We start from the raw sequence: 22269 nt of genomic DNA, 5'->3' as shown, positions 1-22269 counted from the left end.
CATTATTGCTTCTACTAGCGGCTACAAGAACACCAGCCTCTCAGCGCACTGTTACATAGCAACCCAAGCTCCAAGGCACCAAACTTTGCTTCAAAAGTTGCCAAAATGCACTACACATGCTCAAGATATGTACATTAAGGGTACCACTGTAACTAACCTGTCCAATGGTTCAGAACATAACTGGAAAGGGGACGATAAGAATGAGGATGGTTGGACACGATGTGTACCTCTGGCATCCTCATCCAGAATGGTGCTCCACGGCCATCAGATACCCCTTTTGTCTTTATTGATATAACTAATCAATCCCCGAGCAATCGCCATTAAACAGATCCCTGACTAAATTGTTAGTGGTGTGTTTTTGACTATTTTAACATATTTTACACATTTTAAATATGTACTACTATTTATTTCACAATTTGAATACAACTCTCATCAATTATGAATTGAACTAAGCCACTAAAGTTAACCTTATTATTTATTTTTGTAAATTAATTATTTTACCACTTTTTAAATCTTGTTGTAATTTCATAAAATCAATAAATCACACACGGTTGTTGTCGGAGGAGCAGTGTGAACAAGGTCATGTGTCACAATGTCAAAACATGCCTCGTTAGCTCTTACAATAACAATGTCGCTTTTTTTTTTTATTTATTGTGACTTTTATTAGTAGATTGCACAGTACAGTACATATTCCATACAATTGACCACTAAATGGTAACACCCGAATACGTTTTTCAACTTGTTTATGTCGGGGTCCACGTTAATCAATTCATGGTAAAACGCTATAGCTTAGTTAATATGTGGGTCAAGGCATGTAAATGGAGCGTTGTTGGCAGTTTTTGGATGTTTTTAGAGTGATTTGTAGGCAAAGTAGATCTATCCCATTCCCTGCATTGTTAGCCTTACTAGCAATTTTTCACTATTTGAAATGCACATAAAAGAGAAAGACGTGTGTTGTTGTCTCACACAGGAATTGTGGATGATGAGCAACATTCCAAAAACAGTGAAATTCCCATTGAAAGCCGTATGGAAACATTGACACACGCGTGTTGTTATTGTCCTTTAAATAATTTCAATGTGTGGGACAGCATTTTTTTTCAATTATATTAATTGTGTGTTTATTAATTTAGAAATATATTTCCATCTCTTACTTTACAGAGATAATGAATGGTGTCATCAAGAAGGCAAGAGAAAAAGGAAAATGGAAAGTAAGTGCATGTTTGTTTTTTAGATTTGCAGATTATTTGAAAATGTTAATCCCTTGATATAAAGAGGCATGTCTAATTGTGTTTTAGGTGCTTGTTGTGGACAAGCTGAGCATGAGGATGATTTCCTCATGTTGTAAGATGACAGACATCATGTCCGAGGGAATCACCAGTGAGTACCTCATCAGTTCAATGCAAGTTGGTTGTAAACATGTCAAAAAGATGACACTTTAGCAACCTTTTTGATATGTTTTCGTCACTAGGTTTTTAAAATGGGACCAGACATAACCCCCCGGAGTTGCACTAATAACAATATACTCATATTAACAATGATGTATTATTATGGTTCGTATTACCCACTGATGATAATGCTACATGATTCAGCTGATCTCTAACTAACACTTAAGTAAAGGGAACGTTGACATGTTTATAATCATATCAAAGTGAATACAATCACCAACCATTTTATATTGAATTTGTTGGCACTTTTTTGTAACTTTGAAAGGGTTACTTGCATTATTAAAATTATGTATTGTGATTACATTAGTGCTGAAATGGCTCTCAAAATGATGCTGATAATAAAATCATTTATCGGCAATAATACTCAGTGGCCTAGTGGTTAGAGTTTTCGCCCTGAGATCGGTAGATTGTGAGTTCAAACCCCGGCCGAGTCATACCAAAGACTATAAAAATGGGACCCATTACCTCCCTGCTTTGCACCCAGCATCAAGGGTTGGAATTGGGGGTTAAGTCACCAAAAATGGTAATAATTTTTGGTGACACTGAGTAGGTTACCAGGGGGTGAACAAGGAGATGGGTCAAATGCAGAGGACACATTTCACCACACCTAGTGTGTGCCTGACAATCATTGGTACTTTACTTTATAATTTGTGGGACAATATATCATCCAGCAAAATTTGATATCGGTCTGGGCCTACTCATACTCATACATTCGCCAGGAAGTTTCACTCAAAGATTTTCTTACAAGTTGACATGTAGGACTTCCATCTCCAAGTGGAATTACTTATGATCATATTTTAACTTGTGGTCAGTAGTTTTGGGCGGTATACCGGTATTACAGTTAATACAGTATCGGTATATTTTAGAAAGTGGTATATATTTGAGACAATACTGCCATACCTGTATCTTTTGTTTTGCCTTTGCTACGGCCTCTTCGGCTCACCCTCGCCCCTTGCATGTTTATGGAAGCTTCTGTGACGCATAATGACGCGGTCTTGTTTGCGCTATGCAACAAGTTACGTGGGTATACTATTTGATTCCGGATTCAATGCTAAGTCTTCCTGTTAGCTATTTCCTTAGCTTCTCGTGCAATCTGCACGCTTTTCTTGTGTTTGTTTGCATCTTCCTGTATTTTTGGTAAATAAATCATTGTCTTACCTGCACTTTGCCTCCGGAGATCCGTCTGCATCCTGGGAAAACAATCCTTGCAAAAACATGCGACCCCGACGTGACATTGTGCTTCCGTAGTCACACAGGGCACCACTGATGTCACATTGTTAAGTTGTGCGTGTAGGCTATACTGTGCAGTGTACTATTACTGTATCCTCACCATTTTAGGCTTCATAATTTATTGTGTATTTGTTAATTATTACAGCCGTAGGGCCTGATCTACTAAAATCCCAAACAGTAAGTCAGTCCATCCATCCATCCATTTTCTATCGCGTATTCCCTTCGGGGTTGCGGGGGGCGCTGGAGCCTATGTCAGCTGCATTCGGGCGGAAGGCGGGGTACACCCTGGACAAGTCGCCACCTCATCGCAGCCAAACAGTAAGTGTGTCTCTAAAATTAGCAAAATAGGAAGCACAATCCATTTAGCGTGTCTGTGTTCATTTATATGCACAGCATATGCTGATTATCAGAACGGCCACAATACTGGAGGAGCGAATGCAAATATAATTATTTAGCACACGCATTTATCATGACTAAAACTGTTCTGCGGCTGCTGTTTTACGTATTTGTTTAGTCGGTCGGAAATGTGTATGCAAACATGCCTGTGAGAAAGGAGGTGATCAAGCTGCAAAGACAGAATACGAGTCCTCCGTTCTACATGTGTGGCAACAAATTTAGACTGCCATTAATAAAATATAATACACCTATGATCAATTCAGCAATATAATTTTATAAATGTAGCTGCTGGATGACTTAAGAGGATAATTACAATTATTCCAATTGACTTTTTACCCTAGTTTTTTTCATGTAGATATATTGATAATAAATCCCCTATCTGAAAAAAACTTCTTGCAACCTGCCTTTTCATGCATGTTTGCATGTATTTTTTGATAATTCCAGATGCACCCACACCTCCCAGAGCGCAAAAATAGGTTATTTTGTCTATATCACCCAGAAATGGTGGCGTGTGCTGCATAGGTTGGATTGTTGGAGCATATGATAACCACACTTGCCAACCTTGAGACCTTCGAATTCGGGAGATGGGGGGTTTGGTGGTAGCGGGGTTTATATTGTAGCCCAGAAGAGTTAGGGCTGCAAGGGATTCTGGGTATTTGTTCTGTTGTGTTCATGTTGTGTTACGGTGCTGATACTCTCCCAAAATGTGTTTGTCATTCTTGTTTGGTGTGGGTTCACAGTGTGGCGCATATTTGTAACAGTGTTAAAGTTGTTTATTTCCGCCACCCTCAGTGTGACCTGTATGGCTGTTGATCAAGTATGTCTTGCAGTCACTTACGTGTGTCTTTAAAAGCCGCATACAACATGTGACTGGGCCGGCACGCTGTTTGTCTGGAGAAAAAGCGGACGCGGCGACAGGTTGTAGGGGACGTTAAGGCAGTGCCATCACGGCACGCCCTCAATATTGTTGTCCGGGTGAAAATCGGGAGAAGTTCGGGAGAATGGTTGCCACCGGTAAATTCGGGAGTCTCCCGGAAAAATCGGGAGGGTTGGCAAGTATGATGATAACATAAATGTGGAGGGAAATGTGTGTCTCATTGGGCACAGACAGTAGTACACACAAAATCCTCATTTAAATAAGGCAAGCTGCACTGCTTTTGCACTTGTTATCAATTGCATACACAGTCTTAGTAGAGACGACCACAAATAATACACACAATTATATAGTTTGCACATGCTATTTAGCATGTCTTATTTGGATCTTAGTAAACCAGGCCCTGTGTGAAATTGATACCAAATGCAAAAGTGGTGCAGACTGCCCATCTATCAGAACTATAATCTGTGCCACCTATTAGAGGTTCCCTCAGTTTGTTTTACAACAGAACCTACTTTTTAAAATGCTGAATGTGGTCTCATGGAGACGCAGATGTTCTGCTAAACCACTGCCATATATATATATATATATATATATATATATATATATATATATATATATATATATATATATATATATATATATATATATATATATATATATATATATATATATATAACTAACGCTACTAATAAATACAAGACTATATCTGACAGTCCAAATATGCCAACACGGCAGCAGTTGTCTTCTCCTCATAGCCATTTGTGCGTAACTGTGTCAGTTTGCATGTACCTTCCAAACGTGCTAAATGTAGCTGCAAAAACAGTGGCTGCAATCACGCAAAAGTTTCAGGTTTGATGAATAAAATTGTGAATGCTGAATGATTACATTTGCATCTCGTCTTCCCATATTGTGTGTGATGTTATGTGCCAGGGAATATAAGAACTACACTACCCAGCATGCAACAGGAATGATGAGCATGCGCGGTAGCTGGGAAGTGTTGGGGTATGTGGCCATGCCGGCAGCTAGAATGTGGTTATGAGCACGCTTTATGAGTAAACGTTTAGAACTCAGCCAACACGCCTCATCTGCATTATTGAACAAATAGACAGACAACACATTGTGGGCCTTCTGATAATTGCTATATATTCTCAATAAACATGAAGACAAACATGCTAAATGGATTGCACTTGCTTTTTTTGCTGATGTAACAGACACAATACTGGTGCATGAGCTTAGTAGATCAGCTTTGCATGCGCTATCAAGTTTGCATGTGTTTTAATACACGCAAATCTAGAGTAGATCAGGGTCTTCGAGTGATGCAATGTTTCTTCTGCAAAAAACAACAACCTGTTATCAGAGAATCAATGATTTTATAAATAACTTTTTTTTAACAATCCGGTGATTCAAATCCTAAATCAGGAATATGCGGGTATTCACTTTTCTGTAACAAAAATGATTGCTGAAATGTGAGGGGCATACTGACTTATGTGAGTACTGTAGTGCATTTTCTGATATAAAAATCACTTTATAAAAGTCACTTTAAAATAATCTGAACTCAGACCTGTTTACTGTTCTCATTCTTGTGGTTTGGTGCTCTCAAATGGACAAAAGTACTTACTCGCAGCTTGTTTTTAAAATGTTTTTTTTTATTTTGGTCCTTTTAAAAGCCAGCTCTTGGTGTGGTTTTGTCCACTTGAGCTAAAATGCATGTGCAATGTGGCCCAAAGTCATGGAAGTCAATTTATTTCAGTTATTTAAAACCAGCATGGCCCCCCAAAATGGATTAACTCGCTGGAATAAAAAAGACAATATAACATACATCAACAACGTGGACGCATGTGAGAAAGTGCAATGTATTTATCTTTACAGCAGTGACGTGCGGTGAAGTTCATGACTGGTGAGGCACTGACTTCATCACAATCAGATTTACAAACATATGAACCCTAAAGAGTATCTTATTCACCATTTGATTGGCAGCAGTTAACGGGTTATGTTTAAAAGCTCATACCAACATTCTTCCCTGCTTGGCACTCAGCATCAAGGGTTGGAATTGGGGGTTAAATCACCAAAAATTATTCCCGGGCGCGGCACCGCTGCTGCCCACTGCTCCCCTCACCTCCCAGGGGGTGATCAAGGGATGGGGCAAATGCAGAGGGCAAATTTCACCACACCTAGTGTGTGTGTGACAATCATTGGTACTTTAACTTAACTTTAACTTTACACATACAAACACACACACAAAAAAGCACTTTTAATTAAAAAAAACGTTATTATGGTCTTACCTTTACCTATAAGTGCGGGAACAGTGGTGTTCGTGTTGGAGGAGTTGTGAATGAATGAAATATAAAATCCGTGCTGCAGTCTGCAGGTGTACCTAATGTTGTGTCCCTGTTCACGGCTCCTCCGGCGCGAGCATTGTTGTTTTTGCACTTTTTGGCTTCTTGTTAAGTGACTTTTTTTGGGTGGATTCTGTCTTGCACGTGGAGGGTTTGGGTGTGGGCTTTGTTTGGTGTGGCGCTCCCGTCAAGGGTGCATTCTACGGCGGGAGTGCTTTAACCGGCACAAGGAGGCGGGGTTACTGCGAGCCTCCCACAGTGCGTCTTCGCAGCAGTTTTATGATTGCTCAGCACAAGAAATACTTTACACACATACAGTTGTTGACAAAATACACTGTACATTATATACCTCAGCTAACTAAACTATGGAAATGTACAATATAATTCATATAGCAATACGGTCTCACTGCACAGCAGGCCAGCAGTTAGCCGAGTCCGCAATCCATGTTGAGGCACAAGTGCCTCAACTGGCTGCTGATCACCGCACCGTCTCTTCTCAGTATTTGTATGGCAAATGTGAAAATTCAGCGATTTTGAATAAAAATAATCTAAAACTGGTGAAGTTAAATGGAAAATAACTTTATAGTATAATCACTGAATACATATAACAATTTAATTAATTTTTTTTCTTTTTACATTTTTTTTCTTTCCATGATGGTGACCGCACGTCACTGCTGTACAGTAATGTATTTATTTATTTATATATATTTATATATATTTATTAATTATACATGTATATTTATATATTATGTATATATATTTATATATGCACCTTATTGCTTTTTTATCCTGCACTACCATGAGCTTATGTAACGAAATGTCGTTCTTATCTGTGCTGTAACGTTCAAATTTGAATGACAATAAAAAGGAAGTCTAAGTCTAAGTCTAAGTCTATAAAACGAAAAAATACAAAGTCAAGCCTGGCTGGAATGAACATGTTGCAGAGCTTGCTGTGACATGTATGACATTTAAACAGTCGGCAGAATCAGGAAAACATTAACATGACTCGTTAAATTTAAAACTATACGCTCAGGAAAGTAAACACATCTAACTCACATTTCAAAACAAGAGCCATATTAAATTCAAAAGACTGAACAGTTTTATCTTTGCCAACAAATATTGATGGGGCAAACAAACCAGATGAAATTCTTCACTTATGGCAGAAACATTCTAAGAAATAAAAAGGCATGTAGCGCAGATAAGTTATCTGCTGAGCATTTAAAATCTGCAAGCAGAATACTCTATCCTCTGTAAACCAATGTTTTACTGCGTTTTTAACTCACTGTATTTGACCTAATTATATGTTGTCTGTTTGGTGCCCACTGTTAAAGACAAAGCTGACAAGATATATATCAAAGATTACTATCGCCCTATAGATCTGGCAAGAATTTTATCCAAGGTGCTGGAAGGTTGCCAAGTTGTCACTTATTGTGACATTTGGCAATCATTTGGCTTCAAATCCAAATCTGGCTCAAATATTTGCTTTTTTGCTTTAAAGGACATTTCACATGTGTACAACAAGCATAATACCATAGTTTTCACGTGTTTTATCAATGCTTCAAAAGACATTGATTGTGAAAATCATGAACGGTTATTTTATAAATTGCACAATCAAGGAGTGCCAAAATTATTACCCAGAATTGTAGTGTTTTGGTATGCTCTCCGATTAATGTGTGTAAAATTGACAAACTTTGTATCATCCCCCTTTTTGTGTTAGAAATGGTCTGCGGCAAGGTAGTTTTTGTCTCCTTGTCTTTTAACTTTTATATGGATGATTTAGCTAAGCTTGTAAATGAATATAGGACTGGTTGTGTGGTGGGCAATACTATCGTATGAACCGCCTGATGTATGCTGATAATTAAGTCATTTTCTGTCCATACAGTGCTGGTCTGCAGCAGTTGTTGAAGATTTGCTCTTAGGTATGGATTATACTTTGACATTAAACAATGGAAACAAGAGTAATATTATGATTGCTAGGAGTGCTAAGGGTATAAAACTAACTTTCCCTGACTTCCCTACTGTCAGGCAACATTCTCAATGTCTGTGATGAAATAAATACCTGGGACACTACATAGCTGCTGCTGACCTATCAAATGATAGAGACATGTACATGCAGAATTGTATGCAAATTGCACACACCAATATGTTTGCTCGTAAGTTTTCCATGTGCTCAGTACTCGTCAAAACTGCATTTTTAAAATAATTTTGTACCCCCATTTACATATACTTCTCACTTTTTTGCGGAAATACAAAAAAAGCTGTATGCATAAACTCCAGGTGGCATACAATGATGACATGAGGATGCTTCTTTAACTGCCGCGCTGAAATAGTGCCAGTCAAACGTTTGCCAAAGCAGCTGCACCAACCAGTGCTGTCCTCCATAACTTCATCTACACTTGTACGTATATACTTGTATGTAGTATACAAATAGCATTAGAAGTGTTAAAACTCATTCTATAATCAGAGGAACAGAGACACAGGTGTTTTAAGGTGCGTTCAAGGGCCAGTGAACAGAGTAAGATGCCACAACAATCGCCGGAAATAATGAAAAATAATAGATTTTAATTATTACACAGTTTTCATTTGAATAAATCCAAAAGTTCTGCAGTATAAACCAATATTTGATACAATAAAAGATTTGCCATTAAAATAGATACAATACTTAGACTAAAACACTATCATGCAAAATAGTGGGTTTTCTAACAATGTGTCTATTTATTTCAGTGATTTAAAAAAAAATGGTCAAAAGTACTTTTTAAGCACATTCAACAATATCGCAATAATAAGGATAATGAGCTCACAATAACCGTTTTCATATGGTTACATCCTTAATATATACTGTATGTATATACTGTGTATATATGTATGTATATATATATATATATATATATATATATATATATATATATATATATATATATATATATATATATATATATATATATATATATGTATATATATATATGTATATATATATATATGTATATATATATATGTATATATATATATGTATATATATATATGTATATATATATATATATATATATATATATATATATATATATATATATATATATATATATATATATTGCAGTCATTTGATTTCAAAATTATAGTAATAATGATGAGTATGTGACGGTATAAAATGAGAATTTGTAGTACTCTCATCAATGTAGTTTTTTTCTTGTGCTAAATTAAATGGGTTGATCTGAGAAGGAAACTACATCTCCTAAGTTCCCTTGCACAGTGCAAGCAGAGCGGAAAACCTCCTGCAAAGTGTAAAGCAAAAGTATGGGTACATTTTGGTTTTACGATGAACACAAAAACGATAGAGAAGAAAAAATTATGTTGAAGTCTCTTGTAGGTCTGATGAATGAGCAGACAAGACGTTGTTTCCTTTTGGCATAACTCCTCATGTGGGAACGCGAACATGCAAAAAAAACAATGCACACCGCAACATTTACAAAAAGGAATACGAGTAAATAGGCCACTTAATGAACCGTCACCTGGAAAATATCCTTGATGTGAAACCAAGAAGCCAGTGAGTCCAACTATCAATTTGTGAGGTATTCACATTAGTAAAAGTTAAATGTCAGTTGACCTCCTGAGAATCACCATTCTCCTAACTTATAAAAAAATGTCCACTTCAGAGTATTATGCTTCTAAGAGAGTTAAAAATTGAATGACACTGAACTGAACAATATTGTTTTACATTTGTTTCACTAGATGTTTACATTTTCAGTTTAAAGACACTCAGCTACAGTTACTTTATGTTCTTGCACCATTATCTGCACTTGAAAATACTTGTCTGTAGTAATTCAAATGTTCAGTTACAATAAGTGTGTTTATTCTTAACATTCCTGCCACTTCATTTTACACACTATGGCATTGTTACCAATCCTTTATTTTTTTTTACAACACTACATGAATATCGTCCCATAGCCTTAATAGTGTGACGATATTGTACGGTGAAACTTTGATAGTTACATTCCTAATATATACAGTAATGTATGTTGTGGGACTGTCTTGGTTGGTATGTCTCTTCAACATTGCATGGAAGAAGAGTACCACAAATTTGACAGACCGGGGTGATGGGGTACTTTTTCAAAAAGATTGACCAGGTGTATGCCAACTAGAGTGGGACCATGCTCCTCAACATTCCTGGAAACGTCTCTTCCAAATTACTGGAGAGAAAAGAATAGCTGTGTGACCACTAAGTTTCTTTTTTCATTTTTCGTTCCAACCAATACCTGACTACATGTGTGAATGCACTCTTGGTAGACTGCTCCAGATATGCAGTGAAAACACTGCAGAAATAAGTGCTACTATAATTATTGACTGCTCCAAAAAATGTGTTCTTTTCTCAGTTGTAGAAGACATAAGCAAGTGCCGGGAACCTCTTCCAACAATGGAGGCCATCTATCTGATAAGACCCTCAAATGAGGTAATATGACTTGCACAATGCTATCTATGCATATAACTTTCAATGATTATAAAACAGACAATATAGATTGTAATTTAGGCAAATGAAATAAACAGAAAGCAAAGAATGTTGCATTAGTTCTGGAAAAACATCTAAAGTACAGTATAAATTGCATTATCAGGTGATAAAGACGATCCTTCAATGTTTTATCATGGTCTCAGTATATATTTATATTTATTTAGTTCCTTTATGGTTGCAATGCAGCTCTTGTTAAACTCCTGGATTCATACCATGACTGTTAAGACATGCTTGTCCTATATGTTACAAGAAAGAAGTCAGGGGTAGCACACAGGAAGTGGAAAGCAAAAATTAGAGCGCTGGGCAAACATCAACACACAGGAAACTAATAATAACGTCCGAAACTGTTGTGTGGGATCACAACAACTTCTTAGTTTTGTTCATATTCAAATAAATATTTTGTATCTTGAAGTAAGTTGTTGTCAAACCTTTTCCCTTTACTGGACAGGAAATTTTCCAAGGACCTCTTTATGAACCTAAACAATTTTGCCGTTTACCAGATGCCATAGATCAAGTATGCCAGACATTGTTGTGACCCTGCTGGCAGTCACCAGTGTCCCTCGGAGTGGGAAACCACAGGAGCTTTTGGACTTCTTTGGATTCAGCACACCAGCAATACAATCACTATTCATGATGAATAGAAAAAGATGTAGAGTTGATGGAAGATGTGGAAACACAGTACAGTCAAGAAATACAAATTAAACAAAGAACAAAAATGTGATGGCAGTTTCACATCCAAGACATGTTATATTTCAAACATTTCAACCAAAATACTTCAGGCCTGTTCCAGACAAATCAGTGATGTGCAGCAAGACCTAGTTAAGCATTCTTGCTATTTAGTCATTGTTTTTCATGGTTTCCCATGACAAGCATAACAACAACAACAATAGGAATACAATAATTCAGTTGAGGTAAAAATGTTTTTAAATACGTCTATATCACATTTCTGCAAAACATATACCGACAACTGAAAACCATCTGTGGTCTTGCCTGGAGGAATCTTTGGGCACCTCACGATTCAGGAGCTACGATTCGATTAAAAATATGTTATTGATGCATCTTTAATTTATGTATATTGATGCAGTTTTACATATCTTTTTGTTTCACTAAATACACATTTATCACTTGCAATTTTTAAAAAGAGTGCATTTGTTTTAAAAACAGTTAATGAATTCCCATCACATTTATTGAATTAACGGAAATGTGTGCAAAACTGGAACATAAGTGCCCTAAAATAAAGGAGCTGGTCGGATCTCTCGGTGTGGTGGTTCGTTGCAGTCAGCCAAATTTTAGAACTGTCTGCATTACTATATTTACAATAAATGAATCGATTATTGATTATTGATGTCTACTAATTGATTTGATAATGTCCGAATTGCGATGCATCTAAAAATCGATTTTTTACCCCACCTCTAGTCCTGCCTTTATTTGTATAAGATGTCCATGTGCCTATCCTTCCCTAGGAAGCTTTGTCACTTTATAAAAGTACTCATTATTTTCCTTTAGTTTTGAAACTCTGTTAGTCATTTTAGGTTTAAATATTGTTTTGCACTAAATTCTTGCCGACCATAGCTGTGTTTAGTTGCAGAAAAATGGTGGCGACAAGAAGCACCTGCCATCTCATGTACGCCCCCACCTCTTCCCAATGTGGAAAAGACACTCCGCCCCACTCTGTATGATTTCTCTGTATTTTATTGTCCGATTAGCAAGAATAATGATCTCATACTTGCATTAAATTAAATACACGGACTGTACAAAGTCATGGTGTAAATGTTTCTGCAATGTAAAGATTTTATTAGCGACATGCCACATGTCCTTCACTCACTCAGCCTTCAGTGCACTGCATTAAGAGTGTAAGCTCAATCAGAGAGGAAAGGCTCATGGCAGGTTTCTACTCTGTTTTCGGCAAAGAGTGGCAGCAAACTCATTTCAGTATTCTGCACTGTATTTGAACAGGAAGTATGAAAATACAGAGGTTTTATTACCTCAGAAAACATTAAAGGGGAAATGCACTTTTTAAAAATGTTGCCTATCATTCACACTCCTTATGTGAGACAAGAACACGTTTTTCTCTTTTTTATGCATTCTAAATCATAATATACGTCTCTTACTATAGACGGCTGGCCCTGCGATGAGGTAGCGAATTGTCCAGGGTGTACCCTGCCTTCCGCCCGAATGCAGCTGGGATAGGCTCCAGCATCCCCCGTGACCCCGAAAGGGACAAACAGTAGAACATTTATGGATGGATGGACTATTGACGGCTTTTAATTTAGCTAATGGAAGTAATCTATTCCGCCCATAAAGCCCTCTAAAAACATCTCAAAACTGCCAACAATACTCAATTTTCTTATTCTAAGAGCTAACGCTGAGCAATTACTTTTAGAGGTGCCTTGATCACCGACTGACACCCTGAGCCGGTGAGCTACTGTATCTCCTCTGAGTTGGTAAAAGTTATTGCTAGATTATAAATCTAAGCGGGTAACACAAGTTTTGTGCTGAAATATATAAACACCCCATCAGTCTTCATCCCACTGAAAACAGACATTATACAGCAAGTGATTGTTTTGTTATGTTTGTAGTTTGTATTTCTTGTTTAGCACTTGGCAGTAGTGCTATATTTATTTTGATTTATTAGTTTATTTGAACAGGGACAATGAACATTAATCAACATTGCTATAAATGGGCAAGTTTTAGCTACAAAGCTAGATTCCAACTGTAGTCCCTGGGCAAGATGTAGCAACATTATGTTTAGTGTTAACTAAGCTGGATCTGCCTAGCATATAGCTTCTAAAACTTGTAGGTCATCCTCCATACATTCAGGCTAAAAATAAAATTGGTTTTGGATCATGATTTGTTTCAAAGTAATAATCGTCTCTCATGAAGTCTTTCATGATTAGTAGTAGTTCAATCGATGCGCCATTTGAAAAATGCTAAAATTATGTGCAAAGCAAACTATAACCTGCTACCCATATAATTTCACCAATTCCTCTCAAAAAAAGAGTATAAATATAACCTTAGAGAAAAATGTAACCCAAAACATTTGTATGCACATACAACACTTGAGACTTTTAGTATATCATTATGTGAAATAAAATTATGGAATGGATTAAGCAAAGATGTCAAACAATGTACTAATGTGATCCACTTTAAGAAACTGTTTACAAAGTACAAGAAATAATTATGATAAACCACTTGAATTTATTGAAAATAATATATTATTCATCCCATTATGTGAATCATAACTGATTAAACTATTTATGAAGACAACTATTGTATTCAGATGCAAATATGCAAAAAATGCCAATTAAGAACAGAAAGTGAACACATGCGTTGTTACTGGAATTGCTGTGGGTAGAAAAAGGGTAGGATTTAATAAGTTTTGCTTCTTCCTACTCAGTTTCAGACATGTAAAGAATGGGTACCCTCTCCTGAAGATTACTGAGTGTAACAGATTCCACGGTGTTTGTATTATGAATAATGTAGGATATGGATTAAATTCTAGACTATGCCAGCTCATTCCAGTGACCACTCTTTCTCATAGACATAACAAAAGTACATCTTTACTAAGAAGGACAAATTGTCATCTAAAGTGTACGAGCTTTAGTATAGCCTGTAGAGGCCCAGTGATCTAGAATGAGATTGATAGCTCTATCAAAGAATCACATTCTTTGAACGTATTCAAAAAGCGTTTTAAGCTAAATTTATTGCTACGTTATGCTTAGTATATTTATCACTCCTTTGTGGCTGAGGATTTCGCATAATTTAGGTCTTGACCCCTGTATGTATGATATAATTATCGCAAATCTTCAAGATGCAACTTTTTAATCAAATTTGAATATTAAGATATAGAGACTGATTTGGTGGATTAAAGCTTCCTTCTCTTTAAATGTAAACCTGTTGGTAGGTTGGTATGAAATTGTAAATGGGTATTGTGTGGGTAGATTTTGAAACTAATTGTATTGTACTTTATTTTGTATATTATATGATGATTTATATTTGAACTGTGGGTCCCTATCCATAAACTCTACACTTTTCGGGATTACCTTTTTGCAGAACGAACACTAACATTAACAAAATACCGTATTTTTCGGACTATAAATCGCTCCGGAGTATAAGGCGCACCGGCCGAAAATGCATAATAAAGAAGGAAAAAAACATATAAGTAGCACTGGAGTATAAGTCTCATTTTTTGGGGAAATTTATTTGATAAAACCCAACACCAAGAATAGACATTTGAAAGGCAATTTAAAATAAATAAAGAATAGTGAACAACAGGTTGAATAAGTGTACGTTATATGACACATAAATAACCAACTGAGAACGTGCCTGGTATGTTAATGTAACATATTATGGTAAGAGTCATTCGAATAACTATAACATATAGAACATGCTATACGTTTACCAAACAATCTGTCACTCCTAATCGCTAAATCCCATGAAATCTTATACGTCTAGTCTCTTACGTGAATGAGCTAAATAATATTATTGATATTTTACGGTAATGTGTTAATAATTTCACACATATGTCGCTCCTGAGTATAAGTCGCACCCCCGGCCAAACTATGAAAAAAACTGCGACTTATAGTCCGAAAAATACGGTAAACAATAATGTAATATAAAGTATGTCTTTAAATAAGTAAATACATCTAATATGTCAAGTATCATATTGAAATTGTATACATGTTTGAAATAAACTTGAACCAACTAACCAACCAACCGCCATAATGCTTAAAATGACCAACATATGCTAAATGTTACATGGTATTATGAATGTGCCTTTAACTACATTACATATATACTTACAGCATGCATATCAAACGTTGATGGATGTTTTTGGATGTTATTTAGAGCACTTTATAGGCAGAAAAATCTAATGCCCATTAACGGCATTGTTAATCACCTATTGCTAGTGTTTATTTACAATTTAGAAAAACAAAGAAAGATGTGTTGTTGTCTAAGAACACAGGTAAAATCTTCAAAAAAGTACAGTTCCTCTTTGAATGATTGGAATCATATATAAAATACATTATAACACAGTTCAATGAACAAATATTACTATTTATTATATGTTACCGTTATAATTTTTTCCTTTTTTTTTTCTTAGTTAACCTAAGCAAATTCTAATTTCAAGTAGCACATCTGAAAGCTTACAGAAAGTTAACACAAACTTGACTTGAACAGTCCAAATCAACCCACTTTGTTTTGTAACCATTTTGTAGCGTTGAACCTCAACGTAATGATAACAATGTTATCATTACTAACTGCAAAAAATTGTTGGCAGAAAACTGAGTAATGTCAGATTTTTTAATTCACTGCCCCATTAAGTAAGTAAGAGTTTTTGGCTAAGAATGTTTGTTTTATTTGATGAGTTGTTACTATTCATATTTATGCACTCTGTAGCTATTCACCAATTCATTTTTTTATTTTTTTTTTGCAAAACCCCTACCTACAGTTTGGCTCACAGAACCCTGCCTTAAGCCACATCAGATGTCATTACGTAAAATGAGTACTGCACGATTAGCTACAAGAAAGTACCACAATACCGGTAGTATTATCACTTTGTAGCTAATCTGGTCTGAAAGAAACTCCATGCTTAATTTTGACAATAAACCACAGACATAGGCATTGCAAAACATTATAATTGGTTGCTAGGTATAAAGTTAGGCATGCTAATGGAGAATCCTCGTCAGGATAAAAAGGTGCGTTGATTATAAAATACGTAAAAAATTAAATGTTATGCCCAATATTTTGTTTGAGGTTTGGATATAATGTAGAGACGACACAGGAATTGCAAGGGCCACTTGTTAAGTTAGTCAAACAAACTGTAGGTTAACAGTATTGTCTGAGTTAAGGCTAATTTATACTCATGCGTAGTCAGGAAGTAGGTAGTAGGAACAATTTCCCTTGTAGATCAATAAAGTTTGTCTAAGTCTACGCCGTTCCCTCTGACGCTGTCTTAAAACTTTTAAAGTTATGCATTGAGGTTGACTGTGTACAGTGTAATTCTCCTCCGAAAAGCTAGAGGGAGTGTTTTCATAGTCAAATAATGTGCAACAAGCTAACGAGTCAATGTGTGTCATACATGTCGACAAGTTAACTTCTTAGCTAGTGAATGATGAAAGTTAAAGAGAAACTGAGGGTGTTATTGGAGCTGAACCTAATCAATTTATTACAACAATTATACATTTTACCATACGGCCGCAATTGCTCCTACTGCAACCTACTAGCAAATGGTGCTCAGGGTTTTCCCCAGCTTGGCAATACACCTGCTGTGGTGGGGCGTGGCTAGGGGGCGTGGTCAATATGAGATCATCTTATAATTTGCGTAAATGATTTTCTGTAAAAAAGGCTAAAAAAAATACATTCATTTAAAAACATATCTGTGTTATAAATAAGTACTGTTAATATATTTGTTCTTTAATCATTTTGCTCTATTTTATACTTATATGTTTGATTTGTTTTGCTGTGGGGCCGCGCCATGATCAATTACAAGTAGAGGGAAACCCCAGCGCTGTTGATGTGATCACGTGGACTCTGCACGCTGGATCCTGGCGCTGCTGGATGTTGCTGGCATGCACTCTGGAATAGACTGCTAGTATCGGAGGCTTATATGGGACATTTTTGATGCTCCACAATATAACCCGATCACATATTATGTTGATATTGGACCGAACTCTGAGATCAGTATCAATCGGGACACCCTTACTTTAAAGACTGACTGTAGGTTGATGGTCATTAGGAATTTATTTGAAAAAAAAAAAAAAAAAAAAAACATCTTTAGAAAAGAGAGCGTTTAAAAATGCAGACTGTGAACACAATTTCACAGGTTCAATTCCTCCCAAATAGTGAAAAGCTTCTTTCTCTCCGTGTGCTAGAAAATGCCTACTCTGCTTCCTTGGTCTGTTTTTTGTGTTGACTAATATGTTGTGTTTGAGCACAGGTTTGTTTATATTCAAAATGACACTGTGAAAAGCATAAACTATGTATTCAGATAATTGTATGTAAATTAAAGGTTTTTGTACACAGGCAGTTTTTTTTAAGTGTTATTTTTACACATGTTCATGGGAATACATATTTTCCTATTGACAGTGTGTTGAGGGTCTGATTGATGACTTCAGAGATCCCCGGTGTCCGAGGTATAGAGCAGCACACGTCTTCTTCACTGACAGTAAGTAAAACATTGTTCAATTAATCTTCAAATAAATGTCACAGTATTAAAGAAAGTGTGACATTCCACATAATACCATTTGACAAGAATGTTTGCAAACTCGTGAGAGATGGGCTAAAGAAATTCACAATAACTGATTTGTTAGAGGCAAACTACTGTTCTAAAATCAAATCAAAGTCTGCTTGATTGCAACTGTGTCATATTTACTACTATGCACATACAAATGATTAAAATGCCCTTCCTCTCAGACCCACAGTGTAGCAAGGTGACACTGATTAAAACATGAACATATAATCTAATTAAAATGATTAAAAACAATAAGTATAAATATGAAAAAATACAACGATCCCTGTCTACTAGCTATGTATAGAGTTATTAGTCTGCCCAAACCCATTAAATAATGAAGGTAAAATATGCTTCATATGCTAGCTATTGCTGAATATTTATTGAATTTAATAACCAAATGTTCATTCATTACAGCAATTCCAGAGTCCTTGTTTGGCCTCTTGACCAAATCTCGAGCTTCGAAAGCCATGAAGGCCTTGACAGAGATCCATGTCGCCTTTCTGCCCTACGAATCTCAAGTAAGACCATATTTAGACTTTGGGCAATCATCTACACCTGTTATTATTAATTCAGCTAAGTGCAAAGCGTAATTGCAACAGTGTTTTTAATGTAGGTTTAGTTTCTTATATTCAACATTGTGAAGTGTACCAATGGTTTTTTAAACTTGAATATTTAATAACATGGTGTACCCCAGGGATCAATACTAGGACCAAAATTGTTCAATCTTTATATAAATGACATTTGTAAAGTTACAAAATATTTAAAGTTTGTATTATTCGCGGATGATACAACAGCGTTTTGTTTAGAAGAGAACACACAGAAGCTAATACAAATAATAACAGAAGAAATTAACAAATTAAAATGATGTGTGCTATGGTTATGAGTTTTTTTTCTTTTCTGATTCTGACAAAAACAGACTATCCTTAAACCTCAGTGAAACTAAAATAATGCTATTTGGTAACAGAAGAAGGGAAAGTCAAACACAAATACAAATAGACAGAATAGAAATTAAAAGAGTAAATTAAACTACATTTCTAGGTATAATAATTGATGATAAAATTAACTGGAAATACCATATAAAAAATATGGTAATAAGTGGCCAAAAACTTAAATTTTGGTCTCATCACTCCAAATTACTTTGTTCCAGAAGTTTTGAGGCTTGTCTCTGTGCTGTTTGGCGTAATTTAAGCGGGATACTTTGTGACATTTGCGCAGAAATGGCTTTCTTCTGGCGACTCGACCATGCAGCCCATTTTTCTTCAAGTGCCTCCTTATTGTGCATCTTGAAACAGCCACACCACAATTTTTCAGAGAGTCCTGTATTTCAGCTGAAGTTACTTGTGGATTTTTCTTTGCATCTCGAACAATTTTCCTGGCAGTTGTCTGAAATATTTGCTGGTCTACCTGAATCCCTCATTTTCCACTTCTTAATCAGCGTTTCAACACTGCTGATTGGCCTTCTCAATTCCTTGGATATCTTTTTATACCCCTTTCCTGTTTTATGCAGTTCAATTACCTTTTCTCGCTGATCCTTTGACAATTCTTTTGCCTTCCCCATGACTCAGAATCCAGAAACATCTGTGCAGCACTGGATGAAAGATGCAATGGTCTGTCAGAAGCCCAGAAACTCACTTACCTTTTATACACACACATTAATTACCAACAAACCGGTCACAGGTGAGGATTGGAACCTTGATTAGCCATTCAAACTTGTTTGTGTTAACTTTTGTGCATGTTATCAGATCAAAGTCACTGGGGTATGTAAACTTTTGATCAGGGTTATTTGGGTACTTTCTTTTGTCATTTTGATTTAAAAAGAGTAAACACAGTTGTTTGCCAATAAATAGCTTCACACAACCATTAAGCATGAGTGGAAGAAAGGTTTTTGTGTTATCATTCATATTCTCTGAAGAATGGCCAAGAAATCATAAATTCTCCTAGGGTATGTAAACTTATGAGCACAACTGTACATATCAGATCAGTTAGAATAAAAAATGTTCGATATTGAGAACATTCAAACCCTTTATTCATTGAATTGAAAATACTGAAATTCCACAACATAGTGAATTTGCAAACAGCTAAAATTATTCACAAAGCAAACTATAATCTGCTACCCAGGAATATACAACAATTCTTTTCAATAAAAGAGGAAAAAATATAATCTTAGAAAAAAATATAATTTAAAACATGTGTACGCACATACAACACTTAAGACCCTTAGTATAACAGTATGTGGAATTAAATATTAAGCAAATAAATCAAACAATGTACTAATATGATAAATCAAACAATGTACTAATATGATCCAATTCAAGAAACTATTCAAATTTAAAGTGTTTACAAAGTATAAAGAAGAGAACCATAACAATCATTCTAAATTTATTTCATCCATCCATTCATTTTCTAGATAATCTTATTTATCTCACCATATGAAATATAACTTACTTCACTAATTTATTTATTTTTAATGTTATTACTTATGGAGTATATTGTGAATACATTGAAAACAGGAAGTGAACAACAGTGTTAGCAACTGCTATGTAAAGGAAAAGGGGTAGGATTAAATAAGCTCTGCTTCTTCCTACTCCTTTTCAAACATGATGAATAGAGAAACTGGAAATTGCGATGTATCATGTTGTATGCATGCATGTTCGAAATAAACTCAAACTCCAAAATTTACCTATTCAAGCTATTAGATCAAACGTGTCAAACTCAAGGCCCAGGGGCCAGATCTGGCCTGTCAAATCATTTTATATGGCTCAACAAAGTAGTTTTCTATTTATCATTTTGAAATAGAAAAATACATGTGCTGCATGCAGTTGCATATCTATTAAACTTTAGTACTATCTAATAATGCATTAAATATTATATTATCACCCATTTCAAAATAGTTTTATGTTAAAGGCCTACTGAAATTAAATTTTTTTATTTAAACGGGGATAGCAGATCCATTCTATGTGTCATACTTGATCATTTTGCGATATTGCCATATTTTTGCTGAAAGGATTTAGTATAGAACAACTACGATAAAGTTCGCAACTTTTGGTCTCTGATAAAAAAAAGCCTTGCTCCTACCGGAAGTAGCGTGACGTTGTCAGTTGTTCACTTCCTCATATTTTCCTATTGTTTTCAACGCACCTAGAGCTATTCGGACCGAGAAAGCGACGATTACCCCATTAATTTGAGCGAGGATGAAAGATTCGTGGATGAGGAACGTTAGAGTGACGGACTAGAATGCAGTGAAATACATATCTTTTTTCTTTTTAAAACAACCGTAAATTTTACGGTAAAACAAAACAAAACTGGCAGCTCAGGCGCCAGAATTTTGCAGAAAAAAGACGGTTTTACCAGGCACACAAGGCGGAATTGCGCAACAACCCTGTTCTATCCCGTAGTCTGAAAGACCTTTGAGGCGCCGGTGAAGATTTTTGTCACCATTCTCCTCCATTTTTCTCTTTTTTCTGCCATTCCCAATGCTTGACTCAGAGTAAGCCCAGTCCATTCTAATGTATTGTTTTCCCACCTCTTCCTCTGCCTGCCTCTCTTTCTTCCTTCATGTACAGTACTGTGCCCTTCCGTAATGTCTTGGCGAGCCCTTTTGATCTTGATACATGTCCAAACAACTTTAGTTTTCTAACTTTCCCTTATGTCAAGAGGTCTGTGTAGGCTTGCCGAGTTGTCTTTAAAATAATAATAGTAATAATAATGGATTATATTTATATAGCTCTTTTCTAGACACTCAAAGCGCTTCACAGAGTAGTGAGAACCCATCATTCATTCACACCTGGTGGTGGTAAGCTACTTTTGTAGCCACACTGACGGAAGTGTGGCTGCCAGTTCGCGCCTACGGCCCCTCCGACCACCACCTATGATTCATCATTCATTCACCAGTGTTAGCGGCACTGGGGGCATGGGTGAAGTGTTATAAAAGTAAATACTGTAGCGATGGAAATATTGTTTAGTGAACTGTATTTACCCAATGTGGGATGCAGTGGCAGGCATGCCTGCAGTATTAGACCTGACTCAGTGGGAACGAAAAAGGAGACGTGTTCGAGGAGCCGCCGTGTGTGTGTCGCACTTCTGCCTATTTTGTTTGACACTGCCATTTATGAACATAAATGAAAGGCTGACTTGTTCAAAGACAGTCAACCTCCTTCATATTGACCTCGCTATTACAATACACTTTATTTCAATCTTCCAAAAAAACATTTAGGTAGAAATATCACATAACATTACAAAACATCTTTGAC

At 36.0% G+C, this 22269-nt stretch overlaps 2 protein-coding genes across 3 annotated transcripts in view; one reads left to right on the top strand and one right to left on the bottom strand.

Annotated features, from left to right (window-relative positions):
* il17a/f2 (interleukin 17a/f2) overlaps window positions 1-22269 on the bottom strand; it is a 410073-nt gene that overhangs the window by 118937 nt on the left and 268867 nt on the right. The gene's annotated exons all lie outside the window — the stretch shown is intronic.
* The window catches only part of stxbp1b (syntaxin binding protein 1b), a 115035-nt gene that overhangs the window by 8969 nt on the left and 83797 nt on the right, over window positions 1-22269 (top strand). For both annotated transcript variants that reach the window (XM_062025689.1, XM_062025688.1), the window contains exons 2-6: window positions 1159-1208; window positions 1296-1377; window positions 10652-10728; window positions 17875-17953; window positions 18434-18537. In XM_062025689.1, the coding sequence (XP_061881673.1) occupies window positions 1159-1208; window positions 1296-1377; window positions 10652-10728; window positions 17875-17953; window positions 18434-18537 (392 nt within the window). The remainder of the gene's footprint in view (window positions 1-1158; window positions 1209-1295; window positions 1378-10651; window positions 10729-17874; window positions 17954-18433; window positions 18538-22269) is intronic.

Source organism: Entelurus aequoreus, linkage group LG17, assembly GCF_033978785.1.
Source record: "Entelurus aequoreus isolate RoL-2023_Sb linkage group LG17, RoL_Eaeq_v1.1, whole genome shotgun sequence".
In the NCBI taxonomy this organism is placed as follows: domain Eukaryota; kingdom Metazoa; phylum Chordata; class Actinopteri; order Syngnathiformes; family Syngnathidae; genus Entelurus; species Entelurus aequoreus.
Note: the sequence above shows the minus strand (reverse complement) of the source record. Positions and strands in the feature narration are given on the sequence as shown.